Source organism: Scatophagus argus, chromosome 17 (genome assembly GCF_020382885.2).
Source record: "Scatophagus argus isolate fScaArg1 chromosome 17, fScaArg1.pri, whole genome shotgun sequence".
Lineage (NCBI taxonomy): Eukaryota > Metazoa > Chordata > Actinopteri > Scatophagidae > Scatophagus > Scatophagus argus.
Genome location: NC_058509.1, coordinates 7034833 through 7053642, shown reverse-complemented (window position 1 = coordinate 7053642; position 18810 = coordinate 7034833). Strand labels below are relative to the sequence as shown.

Here is an 18810-nt window from a genome sequence, read left to right as displayed (position 1 = left end):
TCAATATTCTGAAAATTGTGTCATGTCAGCGAAAGTGCTTACTTGCAGAACTTGAAGAGGATCTTCTCAAACACTAAAACAGGGCCTGTGCTGCCAAGAATAGTGAGGGGCTGGCCTGAGAAGAGGGAGTACGCCACCCCTGTCATTGAGGCCCCGAACAGAGACTCTATGGCACTCTGCAGACACGGAGGAGAGGGAAGGAGTAAGGGCGGATGGAAGGGGTGAAGCCACGCGCAGGAGGGTAGAGAGGGAAAGGCTGATGGAGAACAGAGGTGAAGAAGGACCGACCAGAACGCAGAGACTTTTGATTAAACAGACAATCTGAGAGGACAGATAAATTGTTCGAATGTTTCTACCCTGCTGACTTGTCCGAAGACATATCTCTGTTTAATATTCCCAGCCTGCTGAGTTTACTCAGACACGTCACGCACACACACCAGCACACACACGGCGCCTATGCCAACAGTCGCCTGTCCTAGTAAGGACATCTGGGTGAAAAGGAGAGAGAGAGACAGAGAGCGAGCGAGACAGAGCAATAAAAAAGAAAGAGAGAGACAGAACAGCTTGCAGTGTGATAACACTTTAGTGCACTGGAAGCTGAATAATGATCATGTCTCATTTTGGACAGTGAATAAAGACCTCACAGTGAAAGGTATACATACAAATGAAAATGTAATAGCACATTAAAGTGGGTGAAAGATTTTGGTGACTCTTATTGACACCTTGAATAGTTGCTGACGTGAACATCTTTACTCTCTGTGATACCAGAAGACTCCTTTACCTTAACTTGCAGATTCTGGGGAATTTTCAAATGATACTCACATATGACAGCCAAATACAACAAGGTCCTGATTTGGTACAATGTGAAACTGAGACAACCAGGGGTTAGAAATTTGATTCCCACTAGGATCATGTAAAACACAAGGCCTGACAAGCGCCGAACTTTTGCACTCACTATGTTGCCTTTTGTTGCCTCTCCGAGCAGACCTCCGAATGTGATGACAGGGGACATGCAAGCGCAGTAGAGGAAAAGGATGGAGGCCAGACACTGCAGACTGAGGGAGTCCCGAATGTCGCTCCAGTAGAACGGTAACTTCCTCTTGACGTCCAGGATCAGACCTCCAAATATCCTGCAAAAGAATATAGGTAGTTTGGAATGTTTGAGTGTTCAAGTAGTATAGTTCAAGCATAAATCATGTAACTGTGGGTAAATAACTGTAAACGTTGTTATTTTTAAAATTCACTTCATAGTCATTAAAATCACTCAACACTATCACCCTGTAAATTACCGTTCTTATTAACTCTTCATTTAACAGAATCTTGCTGTTGTTCTTTTAACAGCCAGAATAATTTAAATGCAAAATGATTTTAAGGTGATTCAAACTCTAATTTTGCACAGTTGATTGATAAGTTATGTTTGTTGTTGTTTGCTTCCACACTGGCAGTGTTAAAGCGAGTGTAAATCTTTATAATATTTGACCCCAAAACCGAGATGGCACTGATTCTTGCTGGGTCCAAATTATTCTAACCAGTGCAGAAATTGTTTTTGTACAGATGTTGTCTCCTTAATAATGTCTCCTTGCACACCAAGTCTTCTTCTCTCCTTTTCTCTATTTATTTACTCTGCCTTCGAGGGATTCCATTTTCTCACCATGTATATGTTCTCTTCTCTCTTCTTTTCTAACACCTATCCAATTGCTGTGAGGTTTTCTTTCAATTTCTTTTCCCCCACACCTCTGGAATAACCTCTACTTCCTGCCTTCACAACCCCCGCTGTGTTTTCAGTACAGCCCCTGCTTCTGCTAGCTTTCTTTACATTAGCCTCTTGCACTTCCATACACTCCTCTGTCCCCCAAGTCTCTCCTTCATAGCATGGGCCTTTTATGGTTGCGGTGAAAAATCTGTAAATAATACAGTGCCTCCCAGCCGATGCGTATGAGTGCAGAGTGAGCGTGTGTGTTTGTCTGTCTGAGGTTTCAAATAAACACATCCTCCTTGCTGTGTTGCCCAGGCTCTCTAGACCCAGCATGAGTTATCCATAAATGTCAGCATCTGAGGACCACAGACAACAGAAGAGATGTGTCTCCTAAAACACGTTAATCCTCTGGAGTCATTGTCCGTTTTTGACTAGTTTTGATTTTACCTTTAAATTTCAGCTTAAAAATGATTTACCTTGCTTTGTCTACAAATCACAAATCTCAAAAATTATGTACAAATTTAGCAAACAACAAGTTATTTACAACTATTTACCTTAAAACACAATGAGGTCTCACAATAAAATGCACACACAAATTATTTATAAAACTTAAAACTTATAAAACTTAAAATTTATATTATTTCTATAACTCGCACCAAACATATATTACAAAATTTAAAAACTTGCATATAGTTTGAAGTCCCCACTTTTGACACAAATTAAAACAGAGACTCAGTGAGGCTGCGTCTTGCAGCTACGTCATCTTATTGCGATAAAGACACGCCAACGCGTCCCCAGACTCCAGGGGGTTAATGTTGATTTTATTTCACATTTTAGAATTTTATTGTAGTCTATGTTAATGATATCTGAGCAACTTCATGGGAATTATTTTTACTTTGCTTCTGGTTTCTCTGCTGAACAGATCAAGCATATTACTGTTTTACTGTTACTGTTTTTTTCAAGAAAAGCATCACGCTGTAAAAGTACTTTTGATAATGACATGTATTTGGTCTCAACTTTGTTTGTTAATTTTTATGTGGTTAAATGTTGCTTTTCGTTGTTTATATGAAACAGTGTACATCTCGAGAAACAAGAAACAAAAAATATGTTGATAATACAGTAAAAGCAAATTCAAAAAGAAATTCTCACAACTGTAACCACGAATACGTCTATGTAACTCAAAAGGATAAAATGAGATCCTGGGTTTCTCAGATGAGTATTGTCCCGTGGCTCTTGCTGACAAGAGGCGCTTGCCTCAACATAATCAGTGTGATACATTAAATGTGCCTCCTTGTGCTAATAAATCAACTAGGATGCCCTTTAATTATTTCTTTGTCAACATGTTTGTCAACACAAACCACATTAAGATGAATTATTAGAGTAATTAAGGATCAATGATCATTTTAAGTCCCTTGTGCGCCAAGACAAGATGCTAAACTCACCTCCCGGTCCTCTGCAGCTCAGGCCCTGCATGATGGTCCTCCTCCTTTTCCAGCTCTCCTGCCGGAGATGCGGTGCCATTAGGCTGGGACGGCCTCTTCCTCTTCAGCTGCAGGCCAAAAGACATTTAGACACAATATGCAGTAGTTGCAAGCATTTCAATTCCTTTGCTGTCATGATGCTTTAAATCCATGAGGGGGCACTCTCAGTGTAATAGAAATGATATACAGAAATACACATAGAAAAATGAAAGAAGTCAATAAAAACTTGTAGGTTACAGCTTGTGATCCCACATTAATAGACACTATGTGAGATCTAGAGAGTGTGTACTGAGTTAGTCTGCTGGTTAGTGTTCATATGCAGATGGGTAAGAATCTCTGCCCCAATAACTCCCAGGCAGATTTCTGTATGTTTGTTGTGCAAGGAAATGAAAGTGACTTTCATAGATCAAATCATATTATGAATTAAGGTCAAAACAAACACACACCTTTGTATGCAGTATTCACCAAGAACACATAAAACATCACTAACCTGAGATGGTACATTCTTGGGGGGCTCAATGCGTATTGTGGGGTCCCATTCTCCAGGAGGCAGGACAGTGACTTGATCAAGGAACTCATCTATCCCAGAGAGGAGGTCTGTTCGGTCTTTCGCCTTGTATGCCACATCGTGGAAAATCTACGTAATTAATCATGAGTTATTAACTGTCTCTGCCACGTGATGTTCAATTGTCCACAGCAAGGCCAAAAGATCATCTTATGTTGAATGAGCAGGCTGTGTACTAAAGCAAACATTACCAACCCAGCACGTATCTTAATCCAAATAAAGTCCATCTCGCTTCAGTTGATAGTTACACAGTTTCAGGATGTGTCAAAGCTCTTTCTTTTCCTCACCTCATCTGTCATTAGTGTAGCCATGGATCTGCCAATCTCATGGTACTGAGGCCCTTTGCCATGAGGCCCCAAAAGCAGGAAAAGAAACCTTTGAACAAGACAAATATTCATGAAATACACCATGAATAACTCTGACCTCACTGTTGAATTACATTCATTTTCCATTTAAAGTCAGCATTCATTGTTTCTGATTAAAATGCAAATCTGTTTATCTCTGAGGTTTAATTAACATGCATGTGATTTCTCATAAAACTTTAGCAAAACCAACTTTCCAAATATCTTTTACACCTACATTGTTTACTTCCATGTTCACCAACTAGCAATCTTCTTCCCTGTTTTTGTTTCTATGTTTCTTGGCACGTTGCCGCTATGATTGATGGTGGAGTAGAGTGAAACAGTCAGCAGGAATGTGTATGCCATGCCGAGGCCAAATTAAGACAAATGCCCCACTACGGGCTAAAATTTGTATTTATAAAACAAAAGAATACCAAAGTTGTCTGAATATTATTTTCAAAGCCTCCATTTTGTTTTCTAGTATCCAGTGAGCATTAGTGTTTCACAGGACTACTTGCATGGTTACAGATTCTTAGTCTTAATAGACACCCAACCACAGTGAATCCCCACCTTACATTAGTCTAACTGTTGCCAGAGTATATAATAGCAGTATATAGAGTATAATAGAGTATATAACAGCTTGCAATATCTGTGACTTTTATTCATGATAAAAATATGATGAAATCATTCCATTTGTAATTACTGTACCTCGTGGGCACAGGAACCTCCGTGAGGCCTGTGATGAGGACTGCAGGGGACAGTCGTACAAAAGCAATTATGGGCTTCTCCAGGAAGTCCACTTCTCCCACCAGCACGTTGGAAGCTTCAGCACCTGGAGGAATCTTTTTCATGAAATTCATGTCCACCTGAAACCAATGGAGCCAATGGAATTGAGGAATCACACACACACAATTTTTAATAACACACAGACAGAAAATGGAGAGGAGAAAAAGGACTAGTTTAAAAAGACACAAATGCAAACGGAGATGAAAAAGCAAGTGTAGAGTGCATGTATAAGAGATGGCAGCAGCTTGTTTCTATGCTATGATAATAAATTGAGTTAGCAGCTACAAATATGACTACAAGGCACTGAGCAAAGATTGTCCATTGCAGTGAATCACTTTGTAATGTTCCAGAATAAATATTTCTCAGTGTAATTCTAAATAGAGCCGAGTATGGCAACAGTTTCTTTATCCTAGAGTAGAAAAGATTGTGCCTTCATCCCTCTTTTGTATCCTGTGACTCACACTGCACCTTAGAATTTGGCAGTCACAACGGATGGTTTTATAATGATAATTTCTTATGGCAGCCAGCCTGTTTATTTAAATGGATGAAGAAATAAAAAATGTTAGGATGAATGGAGGCCATGCGCAGGAGGAATTCTCAAAACTAAACACATTACGTTACATAACAATATAAGACTCTGTTGATCAATCCTTTACAGGTGGATGCCTCTTACAGAGCTCAAAAGAAAAGGGCTGATGGGTAATGTGATGCTGGCTCTCATACAGGCTGTTTTTGACCCAGATCACTGAAATGTCTGTGGAAGCCCAAAAACTGAGGAAAGACACTGATGAAGCCATGGGCCCTTCCACCACGATGGACTGTTTCTGTGCTCAGTACTGTGGTCAGGTTACCTTGCTGAAGTCGACACTGCTGCTTTCTCTACTGACCCCTGCTTTGGATGGCCTCCTCTCCATTGCCTTGTTGCCGTCCAGATTGTTTGGGAGAGAGTTTGGAGACACCAGTGGTCCTGGGAGGGACAGGGAGAGAGGAAGGGGAGGAGAGACGAAGCAGTGATGGAGACCAGGTAAGTATATGGGAAGCAAAGACTGGTTGAAAAAAGCAGCGTGCTGTCTCCATGAATTGCCATAATAGTTGCCAGTTGCCTTTCATTTTTTTTTCTACTCACATTTTAATTTTGAGGAATTTGGAAAATAATGTTCAAGGTATTTTAATCGATTACAGACCACTACTTTATGAAATGGGCTCATCAAAAGAGGGGCAATTATAAAGGCATTTTGATTTTTTTGATCTGACGTGAGCTCTATGCAAACAAACCAAAGTCCTGCAGTCACACTGCTGCTGCTCACACAGGTAAAATAGAACAATCAGGAAATGAAGTTGAGAATATACACAAGGAGTTAAAATGTTCAACAGTTGGATTTGTTGTTTAATACTTGACATTTTTGACTTTGAAAAAGAAATTATTTCTTCCACCACAACCATTACTTGTTAGACGTGCTGAGCTGAAACACTGTTATGTCTCTCCACAGGGAAGATGATATATTTCACACAGCACTGTTGCTGGTTGCTCCCCATCTGTTGAGCTCATTATTCTGCCGTTGAAGTCAGTCCTGCTTAGCTTGAATTCATGTCAGCTCTGAGCTAAAGGTGATTGGATATGTTTGATATGCCTGAAAGTACTCCTTCCTCAGACTTCAGCACCTTCAAGGGATGAAGCTCTGTTGTTTCTGTGCATAACTGGCTGCACACTTCAACATTGCTTATGTGAATTGAGCCATACCAGATACAGGAAACGCTAGCACTTGAGGTGACATGAGAGAGCAGATGAAATGAGGGAGTAATGTATCAACGGATAGCATTAGGCGTACTATCCTTGAAAATATGAAGTAACACTTCTTTTACCAGGTATTTTCATCTTTTCTCATCTACATCAACACATTTCTCATTTTGACATCAGGAAGAAATCAAGCCAAAGACAAACAAAACACAGTCGTAAAGACTTAAGCAACATGCTTCATTCTCATCTACAGTGACTCCAGCCTCATAGTTAAAATGTGCCATTTCTATCAGCATGTGGATTGGCCAGTGGCCTATACCCTTGAACTGTACCCTGGAGTAACCCCAGTGGATGTTGGGTAGCTGTGACTGCTGAACAGGAGCATGATTGCTCACATACCCAACAAAGCCTCTTGGAATAAGGGAGGGATTAGCTTAGGTTGTGCCTGCCAACACACTTCATTCAGGAAGGCTAAACCCTGGAATGCCCCCCCAACACCCACACACACACACTAGCCTTTTAAACAGTGGCGTCACGGCCGCTCATTCATATGCAAAAGAGTAACATAAAAAACTGAAATTACAAAGATTTTCTGACTCTTATGTGGGTCTGAAATATTATATTAATTTATATTTTAACTACAAATGTATATGTATATTCAGTTTGGTCTGGTGGCGAAAACTGTTCACAATTTACATTAAACACTTAAAAGATTTACAGAGATTACAAGAGGCCATTTAAACACTTTATCACTTAGTTAAATCTAGCATTTTTCTCTTGTTTTATTAAGGGCATTTTAAAATCTAACACCTTCTCCCAATATGTTCAATATACATGCAGATGTTATTTTAAGTCAACGCAGTACAACAGCGTAGCTTTTACAACCCGCAGTGTTATCAATCTGTCATGATGAAGCCTTAAATCCTCCCAGTGAAAGATAACCCACACACTGAATGTCAAGATGCTTGCTTCTTGGGAAATACTGTATATTTTCCTAGAAGAGGTGTACAATTACAGAAGCTTTAATAAGTCAGAAGTCAGCTATATTAAGACCAACCCGACCTATCAGATTCAGCTCCCACTAAGTGAACGCTGGTTCTAATGACCCATACTTTGAAATGGAGCCATTCCCAGAGTCTGACAAACAAACACACACACTCACACACACACTGACAAGGCTGGTTTAGGAAGAACAAAAAGTGACTGTAAGTGCCAATATGATACACAGAGTACAAACACACCCACCCCGGTCTCAGGCTTATATTTAGCCATGCTGCTGGCACACGTTGCCCTCACTCTATTGGGTAAAAGAATATTTATACTTAGGAATTGATGAGGTAGAGCATGGGTGCCAAACGATGCAATGGTAAAAGCACAAGCTGCATGACATATCAGCATGTACTCAAAATGGGCTGGTCACCCAACAATAAAGCTTAACGTAAGTGAAAAGATTTAGAAACATTTTGTCAGTTTCTATACACCAACAAAAAAACATAAGAACTTATCAGCTAGCTGTCCCAAGCCTATGTGCAGGATCTATAAGAGACACAGGAGATTTCATTTCATCATAATGTACCTCACAGTGCATTTGAATGTTCATATACATATGAGGGAGAGCGAGATGGCTGTACATATCTGGTCCATAGCTTATCAGGACAGACCCTCCTGACTCCTCTCTATTCTAAATTATACAGAACACTGTAAGACACTATTTCAAATTTTTGCTATCTGGATTGACTTTTTTGTTTTTAATATAGGCCTCTTTGAGATTAAGTTTGTACTGTGCAACTGTATATTGTACTTGTCTTGAATTAGACATACAATAGTAGTTGTACATTTCCAAAATTAAGCTAACTAAACACAAAAAGGGCATCCCTTCAGACAGATCGTACATGAAGTGCCTCGACTAAGAAGAGTCGGATGGGGTAGATGGCAAAACGGGGCAATAAAACATCACAGGACACATGATGCAGAATGGAAGAATTAAAAATATTTTGGAAGGCTGCCAGGCAGACACAGTGAAGGAGGTGGCAGGGGGACAGGGCCAAGCAAGGCAGGCATAGACGCTGAGGAATGTGTGAAAATGTGTCAGGAGAGAGAATTACAGGAGGAAATACAAGTGCAGAAAGTCAAGAGTGCAGTAAGAAATACAAATATTAGTAGAAAAGAACGGGTCAGTGGAATAAATAAAAACAGGGAAGGGAGAGAAGTAAGAGTCATGAGGCAGAAGACAGGAGTGTAAAAAACTAAAAGCGTCTAAGCGAGTCAGCCTTGCTGTGAGTTACTGATGAGATGGCTGCGGAGTTGGAGGGTTGGAAGTTAACAGAGAGCAGAGCTTTCATGCTAGTGCTAGAGTTCTCTGTTCAAGCCGTGACTCACACTGGCAGGCTACACAGATATTTGCCTTCTAAGGGCAGCAGCTCGAGACCCTGGGATGCCGAAGATGCTCGCCGTCTGAGCTGTGGCGACTCTTCCTCTGCAGAGTTTGGTGGATCATCATCCTCCGGAGGAGATACTACCACCTCAGGAATGCCTTGGGGGCCAAGATCTGCGCCATGGGTGCATGACAGGTTTTGTGAGGAGCACCGGAAGAAACCGGGGCTATTGTGAGGGGTGTTCAGGGTCGAGGGGCCCGGGGAGGGCCCAGTGTTGGAGGAAGAAGAGGGCAGGAGATGGTTGAGCAGGACGGAGACTCTGGACTCTCGTCTCTGGGACAGGTTGGAGACAGAGGAGGCTGACCCTGGCTTGTGAAGAGAGAGTCGTGAAGAGGACAGGCCCTCTCCTAACAGAGGAGACAAGGGCAAAAAGGGGGAGAGGAGATGGAGGAGGAAAAGGAATAAGGGATGGAGCAGAGAGGAAAAACACATGAAGTAGGAGTACATCACAGAGATGGTATCTGGAAGAGAGGCAGCCAGAAGGGGTGGGCAGCAAGAGCATGGCAGAGGTGTCGTTAGAGAGATTTTTGCTTGCATTAACGTGAGCGAGAAGCATGGTTGTGTGCCAAAGACACTAAGAATGATTCAGTGAGGTATGTAGGAGGGTCCCAAAGGGCCAAACAACTTGTCTCATTCAGCACCAAAAAAAAAAAAGAAATAAAAAATTTAAAAAAACACACAACGTGACTGTGGTAAGTCAAAACTCTGAGCTCAGAGAGGCTTGCATGCAGAAGAGGATGAGTTAGCACGATGTGCACTGTAAGCAAACCTGTGCTCAAACATACCAGTCATAAATCCTACACAGTACATACTTGGCACAGGACATGTATCTTTCACACTACGACCATTTCGTCAGCAACCATCAATGTGACATATATATATATATATGTACTTATGACCTTTAAAATTTGCATTAGAGATTTAATGATATGAAAATGCAAGCCCATCAAGAACCACAAGCACAAAAATAGACCATGTGATATTTCTTTCATAATTAAAATCTCAGGCTGGCACCCAAGATCTTACAATGCACAGTATACATTAGCACCACTATGGGCATGCCCAGTCAATAAAAACACAAAATGCTAAGTGAAAGTAATATGTGTCACTCTACAGAGTGAAAAAAATCATTAATTCAAACCCCAAGCCAGGCCAGCCATACAGGTTAGCACAGTCATTAGCACCCAGATTTCTCTTTCTCGAAGGGGACCAACTGCTTCAATATAGACCATTTTACAAATTTTACTCACTTTTACCATCCACCTTCTACGCTGGCATTGAGGGATTTGAACAGTGGATTTTTAGGAATAGCTCCCAAGTGGTGGAAAATATGGAGGGGAAAAAGAAATGCGAGTGCACAGGATCTCACCGTTTCTTTCAAGCAAGAGTGGGTCAGAATGTTTCTTGCCTATATCAGCAATGGAGCGCACCAGAGGGAAGCGATTGCTGAGCTTTCTCTCATTCTGGTGGTGGTGCTTCTTCAACATGGCTTCCCGCACCTTGGCGCGCAAATCTTCCTTTAGCTGGCCCGATGCCACCATGCTGTCAATCACCATGTCTGAGTCATACGAATGAGCAGGGACGTAAACACAGTAAGAAAAAAAATATATATGGGGAGAAAAAAATGTGTGGGTCATTAAAAATGATAAAAACAAAAATTAGTATTAACTAGAGTAATGAATGACTATTTGCCTTACATATCCCATAATTTTTTTTACCACAGCGCTACATAAGAAATACAATTAAGTGGTATGAAAGTCATGTATCTTAAAAAACTTATTTCAATTAGTTCTGTAAACTTTACCCGCAATTTCCTCAATACTGTTGGCCCTCATATCCAGCATGACTGTGCCATTGAGTATGCTGCTACGCAGTTCAAATAAACTGTGTAGCGACAAGGTAGCCACATAGGGCTTACTCCATCTCTCCCCACCATCTTCCACGTCCTCTTCAAACTTCAGCCATCTGTAAAAATGTGAAAATATCAATACACTTGAATATCAAGTTATGTTTTGTCATACTGTGTCAATCTATTTTTAATTAAAATTTTATACATGCAAAAATGTGTGGCAGCGATTTATTTGGAGTTGTGTTTAATGTATAATCAGCCATTCTGACAGTTCCACTCCAACATAATGTCAATTGAAAAAGAAGTAAGTTAGCACAAATTTGACAGTGTTCACACAGAGAGCACAGGCCTATGAAACAAAGTATGGCAATATATTAAAATGTGACACCCTGTACTGTGATATGTATTGTATCACCAGTTTCTTGCTATCATACAGCTGTAACAGCATGCAAAGTTCCAGCTCACGTGGCCCAGCAACATTTTTTCCTTAAACAAATTCAAATCTCACTTCTCTTCTGCAAACTGAAGCACTGTAGGCTGAGTGACTCATACTCCAAATCTGTCCCTTTACCGAACAAAAGTTTTATCAGTGAACATTCCATGAAATGCAAGCCAAATTACAATTTTCAACTTCAAGTAGAATTGCTTTAACAGAAAGACTTATTGAAGTAATGTCAGGCTCAAATGGACTCTTGATTTATTCATAGCATTAACATTTTTTATAGTAGCATGCATTTCTTTCCCACAAAGCTATCACTCAGATGCATTAAAGATTCTTAAAAAAATGCAACAGTCTTAGGAGTTCTGTATTAGTTTTATTTATGTGTCATTATGCTGTTAAGCCCCTTAAATCGCTTTCTGACCTGGCAGTTTCCTTCCATTCAGTGGCACTGCCATCTCTGAAAGAGAGCTCGTCCAGCTCAGTGAAGAGATCATGGGGGACGTGCTCAAGGTCATCGTCCTCTGTGCCCAGGATGAACTGGACCCGCTGGGATGGTGTGTCTGCACAAACAGTGGAAAAAGGCCAAGCTTACACTGTGTATAATAATAAGAGGAAAATTTTCAAGGCATTGCAGAATTGCAGCAATGTGCCAGGAAAGGATGGGAAGAAGAGGACTGCAAGCTAGTAAACACGGGTGTAAACAACACAGGTTCCAAAATGTTCAAAGAGGAAAATATTCTCCTTGAAAATGTTTTCCTGTGAAGGAAATGTATTTTGTTTGTTAGACCTCCAGGATACACACAATGCATTTTGGTAAGTAATGATTAATGTACACATAACAGTTGTTTGTTTACAAGAAAACTCTACAGAACAGTTTATGCCTTAATATAAAACACATGGGTTTCAGGGTTTCCCCTGAGATACCACACCTTTCTGTGAGTTCAGCTATAGAGGATGACGGGTAAAATGTCTTGGAGAAGTACAGAATGGAATCCGTTTGAGAAAGTGTGTGTTTGTGTTTGTGTGTGTGTGTGTCTGGATGGTACAACTGCATTGTTACATTCTGAAGATGGAGAGCATACTTTTTGGGCAGGGTACAGTAACACCAGTACATCACTGTAACTGCTTTTCATTCTGCTACATAATAGGAAATACATCTGCAGGCTTTATGCTGAGAAATCTTGAGAAGTGTGCAAGACAGAATAATAAAAATTTGAAAGCTTTCCAGCAATTTTCTTTTCATATCTGACTGAATAACAGGACAGATATCAGGACATCTGGAGCCAGAGAGAAAACGGAAATAGATATGGCAGATTACAAGACTGAACGCTGCAGGGAGCCAGAATGGAATGACTGGAAGCAAAAAATTAATATCTATTTTTTATTAACACATGGGTACCTCTGTTCTGGGTCAATAATCATTGCCATGGCCCCTTAAAGACCTTGAGGAATTTTTGCTAGTCACTTTTGGAGTAGGTAACTAAAAAGACAGATATTTGACTTAACTATTAAATATTTTGCTTTGAAACAATAACTAAAATATCATAATAAAATACAAACAAATAAGGTTTAATCATTAATTTCTGTATCAGCATAACCACTGGAAATCCATCTAAGCCCTAACCCTGTTTGATACTATTCTTCAAAAAAGGTCATATTTCATATATGAAATGTATGAGAATGAAAAGTTAATTACAAAAACATGCACAAGTGCTTTTCTACCATCCTCAAACTGGAAATAAATACACAGTAATAGAGTATAAAAGGGCATGTTACAGCACAAGTATCACAGATCTTAATTCCCAATTCAGCAATAAGAAAGGACATAAATGTGTCTCTGCTCAAGTGGGATATGTGATGACAATTTGGGGAAGCAGCAGTAGGTCCAAATGTGTAGATGGGCTAAAGTATTGTATCAGAATATCCAACTTATAGAGGATAAGTTAACCCCTCGCAGAGTTCAGAGCTTTGTTTGGGTGCTCATGAGTCTTGCAGCTCAGGTAATGCAGCAATTTCACACACAAACACACTCACACGTCGCTTAAAATGTCACAGCCTTCAATCAGTGTCAGAGGCTGTTCCCAATGGCCTTTAGTGCCTTTAAGAGCTGAATGTATTATTCAGAGTGGTTTTAAAGGTGGAGATACACAGAGGGCTTAAGCAGAGAGGTGCTCTAACCTGGAAATCTGTGCATAGTTAAATGGTGGTCTGATTCCAAATAACACCACAATGTCACACTTGAGTCCCTTATCTTTCTTGTTAACTGCTTCGCCATCAAGGTTAAATGTAAAAAATTATATTCACTCATAACTGAGAAGATTCTATTTTTTAAATGTACATAGCTTTATGACTATTAATACAAAATTATTTCCACATCAGTGTAAACATTCGGTGAAAAACATGCTCTGGAAATCTCCAGTTAATACAGAGAAACTGAAAGGCACACAAAGCCTAAGCTAGAACTGTCTGTTGTGGATTGTAATGGTTTCTGTTTATGGTCTGAGGTGAGTCCTGTGAGTGCATGAATAAACACAGCTGAAGGCTCTCAAAAGCAGACATAGATTGCACGGAAGAAAGGGATTTAGAGAAACAGAAAAAAAAAACAACAGCAGTGTGAGACATAGTAATAAATGGGGATATTAAGACACTTTGGATGAGTGTTTCCAACCATAAGTGGGGGATTCTCTGCCATCTTCCTTTCCCTCCTCGCAGTCTCTCTCTTTCTTCTTTCGGTGGTGTCTGTGTCCTCGGTGGCGATGCCTACGTTTGCTCTCCCGTCCAAAAGGAACATGGACGCCTACGTACACTGCTCTGTGACCTGGGGAAAAAAAGAAGCGCAATTTGAAATTCAGATACCTTTCTTGTACACCCTCTTTCACACTGACCAGAGAAAGGCAATTTTTTCAGATATAAGAAAGCAGGACGGTATTTTGTAAACATAATAAAAGGTAAAACAGCACAAGAAGGAATTATATTCTCTTATTCTTCACCTGCACCAAATCATATTCAGAGTTTCCTCTGAAGTAGTATAGGTCTGGAGCCAAGTAAATTGTGAACATCTTTTAAATTAGGTCTGGGATGATATGCCCATCTCCTAATTTGATACTATCATCAGTCTCTCCTGAATGACAAGAGGGCACTATTTTCAGTCTTTTGCTCCAGTATACTGTGTGCCATTCCCATTCAGTATTCAATTCAATTGAGTTTTTTTATATAGCGCCAATTCACAACAAAGATTATCTCATGACACTTTCCAATTAGATCAGGTCTAGATCATACTATTTTGCAATACAGAGAACCCAACATTTCCCCATGAGCAAGCACTTGGTGACAGTGGCAAGGAAAAACTGCCTTTTAGAAGGCAGAAACCTCAGAGCAGACCCCGGCTCTAGGTGGGCCTTGGCTGGTTGGGTTGAGAGAGTGAGAGAGAGAGAGAGAGACAGAGAGAGAAGGAGCACAGTATTGTCCTTAGTTCACCAAAAAAAAAAAAAAAAAAAAAAAAACAGTAACACATCATTTTTATTTTAAAAACTTGACTGCATTCTCCTGCTTGTTTGAGAATAAGAAATGAGGGGGGGGGGGGGAGTGCTCTGCTGTGTTATTAACGAGATGTCTCCAGCCTCTCTGCTGCACCGTTAACTCTGAGGAAAGCCACTGCTTTCCAAGACGCTGAGCAGGCAGAAGGTTGAGGTTCAGTTTTTTCACCAGAGAGTGGGTTTAAGCTGTTTAATGCTGCACAGTGTGTGATGTTCAGGTCTCATTTGTTACTGCTGGAGTTTGCTGCTCTGCTAACGTTAGTCTCTGGGTGACGATGTAGAAAGTCAAAACTTTCCAAAACAGTTAAAACGCTTGCAGATGTACCGGTAATGAAAACACAGGCAACACTGTAAAACTGAGCAGAGCAGCATTACAGTCCAAGTCATTTACAAGTGAAGTAAAAGACAGAACATGCATGAACATTTGAGATGGAGCACAAAGACCTTTGTTCCATTTGGTCTCAGTGCTCTAGATTACCTACTTGAAGGAAACCAGAGTTTAACATTTAACTTTTTCACCACCATTTCCCCTCCAGTGTTTTATCAACACCACCCCCCCTCCCATCATTGTTACTGCCACACAGGAACTGTGTTCTGAAATATGAACGCCCTACATTCTCTGCCAATACTCATTTTTCACAGATGAGTCATCGTTCTTTGATGTGAGAAGGAACCCAGGAGGAAAGAAACCAAGATGCAGCACTCAGAGGAAGGCATAAGTGACGTGCACATGAGTAGATGGAGCGAAACGGAGATGGAGGAAGAGAAAGAGAAATCAAAGAGAAGAGATGAAAGTTTTGATGCTACGCATATACAGTATTCTCCAAGTGTTTCACATTTCCATGTCGTTTATTCATCCTGTCCCTGGTGTGAAAAGGTCTTTAGCATGACCAGCAGCAAGTGAATAAATAAATGAAAATAAAGAATTAATTTAAATGAAACAGGAAAGGGAACACAATCTTGCTAAATAGCAAGTGATTCTCCCCAGTGTGAGCTGGCTTATGAACCTGCCTAAATCATGTAGTCACAAGATCATGGCTTTAAACTTACTTTCCAAGTCCTCCTTTTCATAGTTTGTGTGAGTGGTGAAGCTGGTCTTCCCATGGTCAACTATTGCCTCCTCATCTAGACCCTAAAAAGAAACAGGAGAGAGAGAGAGAGAGAGAGAGAGAGAGAGAGAGAGAGAGAGAGAGAGAAAGGAAAAGAGAGAGGTGTAAAAAAAAAGAAATATAAAAAGATATATGAATATCATTTACAAAGTGTGTTTTTTACTCTTACGGTGCTGGTTTATATACACAGCATCACATTTTGCTAAAGTAGTAACAGTCATACACCTCACTGAACAGGGAAAGCTGCTCCCTCTGGACATTTGTTCATCTGAGTGTACTGATTATGTGTACTTTATGATAAGCAGACTGTAATAGTTCATCTCCTTTGAAATATAGTTGAAGAAAAAATAGCAGATAAATTGATTAAATTTGGAAGAAGATGTTAATTATAAAAGTATATCTAAAGCTTATCTTTAACTAACATTAACTGTTAACAGTTTTCTTTACTACCTGGAGTATTGTATAATGCAGCAAGGTATCATTGGAGCTTTGTCATGGTTTCTATGGGCTATTTTCCATTAGCTAATTAGTGTGTGTCAGAAAACACATTTATTGTTATGGTGCTTGTGATAAAGGTCGAGTTTCCAAGCAACATCAAGAGGTTGGCTACACTCATTAAAAGAGAGGTTATGACCTTAGTGAAAATAATTAGCTTGATATCAATGTCATAACAACATCAAAAGATCCAATTAAAGGAGACGTGTTGCCAGTATACATACCAGCAAAGATACGCATTATTAATAATATTTTTCAAATCATGCTGCCTTGAAACAATTATTACAGCACCCAAATACACATACAACAGCTATACATGTCAGGACACTTAGTCCCCCCCCCCCCCCCAGCCCTTCACTATAACCTTAGCTATCAGTAGTACATACTTGAACTCAACCTTCAACTACAAGTTGAAATTCTAAACCTAACCTTTAAACTTTAACAGCTCTTAAAAAAGTGAAAAAACTATTTTGTACAGTTTGAAACTCAACCTCCTTAAACTAAACCTGGTTTAAGGCTCGTCCAATTACCAGCCTTGTTATTAGTGGTCCCTGACTGCCTGCCCTTAAGTGCCAGAACATTTAAAGCAGCCATGGAAACAGTGTCTCCAATTACTGCTGCATGTGTGTCCAAAAGAGATCTAAATGTTCTGGGAAAGGTCACTTGGTCCACCACCAGAATAAAGCAACTGGTACCATTACTCCAGGCCACAAAAATTAAAATTATAAGAAATCCCTTAGCTCATTACATCGCACCACCACCAGCCCAATAAACAAACAAACACATGAACACATTTGAACAGGCATTCATATAGTGTACAGTGCGGCAGTGACCTAATAAGAACGAATTGAACAAGGTATATAGTAATCCTTTTGTGACAGTCACAGCTGATAAGAACCAGAATTAGTTTCTTTTTGTCAGCTTCTGTTTTAATAGCCTGCTGCAGAATATACTCACATGTTTTGACGTCTATGCACCTTAAAATATCTAACATTCAGTCTTTCACACAGACTCGCCTAGTATATGTCCGCACACTGCCTTTCAGCAACTACAAATGTTCTGTTCTCCTGCCTCATATACAAACACTTTGAGGCAACACAATTCACAATTGGAGGATCCTTTCTATCCCTTCAACCAATCACAGAGAGGCACTGCTGCCAAGCAGGAGAGGACGGAAACAAAAGGTGACAATGTTAGCTACACGCTGAAAGCCACGTGTGATATGTGGACGACTTAAGGGCCTTGTGAGTCTTAGCCCAAACATGACAGTCACCTGCACTGACCACACTGAAGTTTCATTCTGATGGAAAGCATGCACTCTTTGTCCATCTCCTGCTCTCCCTGTTTCATTAGCAGTTTACAACTGCGGTATGTCTTCAATGACATTCAGATTTCCACACATATATTACCATAATCATTGCCCTGTTTGGAACCAAACCTACAATGAATGATGCCATCTGTGATCGTATTTGTGTGTGCACTTGTAAGCCCGCGTCTTTGTGTGTGTGTGTGCGTTTCTCAGTTGCTGGTGGATTTGCATGATAATGAGCAGTGCTGCTCTCTGACAGTGCCTTGATGAGAAGTGGTAATAATTTAGCTGCAGAGAGAGACAGAGAGAGAGAGAGAGAGAGGAGATGCAAGAAATTAATCTCTAGTAAATGGAGTTCTTCCCCCCACAGCACACCAAGAGTGAGTAAAACTGACTACTGGTGAGTAAGAGAGGACCGTTTCTCCTCATGGTCATTTGTGATGGAAAGGCGCTGGACAGTACTTAAGGTTTCCGACCCAAGACATGTTCAGCTGCTCTATTACAAGTATAAATGTATGAACTTCATTTTTTGATTGCAGTTGCGGTGTGATGACTTACATTAAAACAACCTTTTAACTGTACCTGTCAAACAAAGGTCTTTTTCAGGGTCAGAGGAAGATTAAATGTCTTGTGAGGTGTTAATACCACTTTCTTTAAGTGGAACAATCAAATAATAGAGCGATTTTTTGAACACAGTTTGGCTACTGGCCACAGTTGTACAGTGTTCTACAGTTCTTATAGTGCAGCAATCACATGAACGAATGTTGACAAGCAGTATACCCAAAGCTGGAGTTAAACTGCTCCTGCTGAGTATCGTCTTATTTTTAAGCTTCTTAAAATACCACTTCCACAAATCTGTTAATTTTACTGTATAAACACCTGTTTTTGTACAAACATCCATTATCGAGTGTTTCATCCACGCTGTCGTCATGCCTGTTTAGTGAAGTGTACGCACGTGTTAAAAGTCTGTTGTGCCCTCGACCCTACACGTCTTCGTGTAATTTAAGAACACATGATGCAACCTGTCA

At 40.2% G+C, this 18810-nt stretch overlaps 1 protein-coding gene across 12 annotated transcripts in view; it reads right to left on the bottom strand.

The window, feature by feature from the left end:
* Positions 1-18810, bottom strand: part of LOC124075177 (sodium bicarbonate cotransporter 3-like) — a 39037-nt gene that overhangs the window by 10659 nt on the left and 9568 nt on the right. For 4 of the 12 annotated variants that reach the window (XM_046418646.1, XM_046418640.1, XM_046418645.1 and 1 more), the window contains exons 2-14: positions 15920-16001; positions 14002-14151; positions 11755-11893; positions 10847-11007; positions 10412-10600; positions 9012-9389; positions 5721-5836; positions 4792-4949; positions 4030-4117; positions 3668-3814; positions 3139-3245; positions 956-1130; positions 43-176 (exon numbers count right to left, since the gene is read on the bottom strand). In XM_046418646.1, coding sequence (XP_046274602.1) covers positions 43-176; positions 956-1130; positions 3139-3245; positions 3668-3814; positions 4030-4117; positions 4792-4949; positions 5721-5836; positions 9012-9389; positions 10412-10600; positions 10847-11007; positions 11755-11893; positions 14002-14151; positions 15920-16001 — 2024 coding nt within the window. Of the gene's footprint in view, positions 1-42; positions 177-955; positions 1131-3138; positions 3246-3667; positions 3815-4029; positions 4118-4791; positions 4950-5720; positions 5837-9011; positions 9390-10411; positions 10601-10846; positions 11008-11399; positions 11457-11754; positions 11895-14001; positions 14152-15919; positions 16002-18810 lie in introns of those variants that run through there. The other 8 variants (XM_046418643.1, XM_046418652.1, XM_046418644.1 and 5 more) reach the window with 7 other exon arrangements.